We start from the raw sequence: 2,500 nt of genomic DNA on the forward strand, positions 1-2,500 counted from the left end.
TGGTCTTTCATCATTTGCAAATTGAGGGAACAGCCAACGACATCCATCTTGACGGGAATATTCACTGGTTCCAGGCTTTCTGAAACCATGAAAATCAGAGGAAAGTAGCTAAATTTCATATAAAATTACCCAACGCCGCGTTCTCGCCTTTTTTTGTGGTCTACTTGAGGGGTCCGGTAAACCGTACTGACAACCCTTCAATGTTCATAATTCAAAATCCGCCAATCCGCAAAATGTTTTCTCAAAATCCGAAATATAATCCGAGTTGTTTTTTTAGCCAAATCCGCCGATCCGCGAACCTATTCTTCCCCCTCTGCCAGGGACCGCAGAATTTCTACGGCATGTGTTCTTTACAGGGACCGCAGAATTTCTGCGGCATGTGAGCTTGACAGGGGCCGCAGAATTTGTGAGGCATGTGTGCTTGACAGGGGCTGCAGAATTTCTGCTGCATGTGTCCTTTTCAGGTAATTTTAGTGGAGTAGTGGGTAATTTCTTTGCAGCTACCATATTTCAATATGTTGCAGTTAATTTTATTCGATTTAGAAAAAAGTGAATGATGTTTTTCAACAACTCTGCAAGAATTTAGCATTTAAAGTGACTTATTGAAGAGATGCAATAAAAAGCATGCCATCTAGCATTTTCTATTTTATCTCGGAAAGGGCGTAACTGTGCTCTGCAGTGGGTTACTAGTGTTTTGGACATTGTTAAGAAGGTCCTTTCTAGTGTAACTTCAATTTTTAGCCAAAACATTTTGTTCGATATTTTGGGAAAATACACCATTCTCAGATCTAAAATTGTTATTCCTTTTGCATACTTCAAGAAAAGCTTTAAAATGCTGTTTTCTTGCTGAATGATGCACACAAGTAAGGTGAAAAGGTCTTATTTCACGGAAAAACACAAAATTGTTTGGATGGTGTTAAGTGCGAAAAGCGAAACTTTTTCTCTTTCTTTCTTTCTTTCTTTTTTTAGATAAGGAGGGTACAGAGGGGGCCCATAAATTGAGCCTCTATCTTTCATACTGGGCCTCGGATTCAACCCTTTGTCGAGTGGAGTTATTAATAGAACGCCTCTCGTGGGGTTTCCAGGTTGAAAGCCCAATCAAAACAGAGCTATGATAGTGCTGTTGTTTTACGTCATATAACCCACCCCCAAAAATGCATCCCGCTGGAATTTGTTTCCACGTTTCGCCGTGGAAATGCCACACTTTTCGCGGAAAAAAGCCCGGCGTTCTCAAAACAAATATACTCGGGAAAGGCTTGACTCAAGGAATAAGTGTAGATTAGAGGTTCCATTTGAGGGGCTCCTGTGGTACATCATACGCCCATATCAAAACAATTCAATACGGAGTTTAAGAAAGGACGAGGTCATCGGAAAAGGGAATGTCACAAAGCAATACGTTGCAGCAAGAGAATATGAGGAGAGAGAGCAAATCCCTGGGCCCTAAGGCAATCTCTTGAAACTTATTTTTAGATTGAGCTCACGTTGCGATGGTTATGTTGACCTGTTGTTCCCACTAACTAACCAATCAGGTGTCCTCTTTGAAATAAGAACGAAGAATGACAAAAACGTGGCACTTTAGGTAGGCAAATGAGAACCTCACCGGAGAATCGGTGCTTGGTCTTTCATCATTTGCAAATTGAGGGAACAGCCAACGACATCCATCTTGACGGGAATATTCCCTGGTTCCAGGCTTTCTATCTGAAACCATGAAAATCAGAGGGAAGTAGCTAAATGTCATATAAAAATTACCCAACGCCGCGTTCTCGCCTTTTTTTGTGGTCTACTTGAGGGGTCCGATAAACCGTACTGTGGCCCTGTGTGACAACCCTTCAATGTTCATAATTCGGTGGAACGTAAGAGGACCCACACACCATTCGCAAACAGTAGGGCATGAAGTTCCCGGTTTTGTGGTCTGTCTTTTACGGAATTGGGAGGGAAAAAGCTCGGAGATAATAGCTCTACACCAAGGTCCTCTAAAATCAGAGGGAAAACAGCTCAGACGATGGTGGTGATTTGCGGAGAAAATGCGCTAAATTCGTATTGCAGCTTGTCACACACGTTACTCATTGAAAGCCGAAAACATCTCAGAAAAGATCTCAATCACCTCGCAAGCACCTATATAACTATGTTATGTTTACCTTGCACACCTAAAAGACTCTGTACTCCCCCCACATATCACTGTAACCAGTTACTTTAATCACTTGGTATCCGAATGGTAACAATTCACCAGAAGCTGGACCCGGCACAAAAGCCCGGGAAAGCGGCTTTAACCGTGTTGAAACATGTTGAATCAAAGTTGAATCGATGTTAAATGAGTTTAGAAATGTTTAAACTTTTCTTCAACAAAATTTCTTTTGTTTTCGCGAATGTTGAGTGAAGATGAAGCCATTTGCCCTCCTCTTTCAACATTGTTGGGTGTGCGCCTGCGCACTAATCGGTCTCATAATGACGTATCCATTTAACAAATTGACGCCAGTTTTTCATGCGTCTGTCAAGTAGT

General features: G+C 41.8%; 1 protein-coding gene across 1 annotated transcript in view; it reads right to left on the reverse strand.

Annotated features, from left to right (window-relative positions):
- Window positions 1–1,704, reverse strand: part of LOC137967761 (uncharacterized) — an 11,480-nt gene extending 9,776 nt beyond the window's left edge. Inside the window, exons 1-2 of the mRNA XM_068814330.1 lie at window positions 1,601–1,704; window positions 1–79 (exon numbers count right to left, since the gene is read on the reverse strand). The exon at window positions 1–79 is cut by the window's left edge and continues 15 nt beyond it. Of these exons, the coding sequence (XP_068670431.1) occupies window positions 1–79; window positions 1,601–1,662 (141 nt within the window). The 5' untranslated portion in view covers window positions 1,663–1,704. The remainder of the gene's footprint in view (window positions 80–1,600) is intronic.
- Window positions 1,705–2,500: the final 796 nt, after the last annotated feature.

Source organism: Montipora foliosa, chromosome 8 (genome assembly GCF_036669935.1).
Source record: "Montipora foliosa isolate CH-2021 chromosome 8, ASM3666993v2, whole genome shotgun sequence".
NCBI classification, from domain to species: domain Eukaryota; kingdom Metazoa; phylum Cnidaria; class Anthozoa; order Scleractinia; family Acroporidae; genus Montipora; species Montipora foliosa.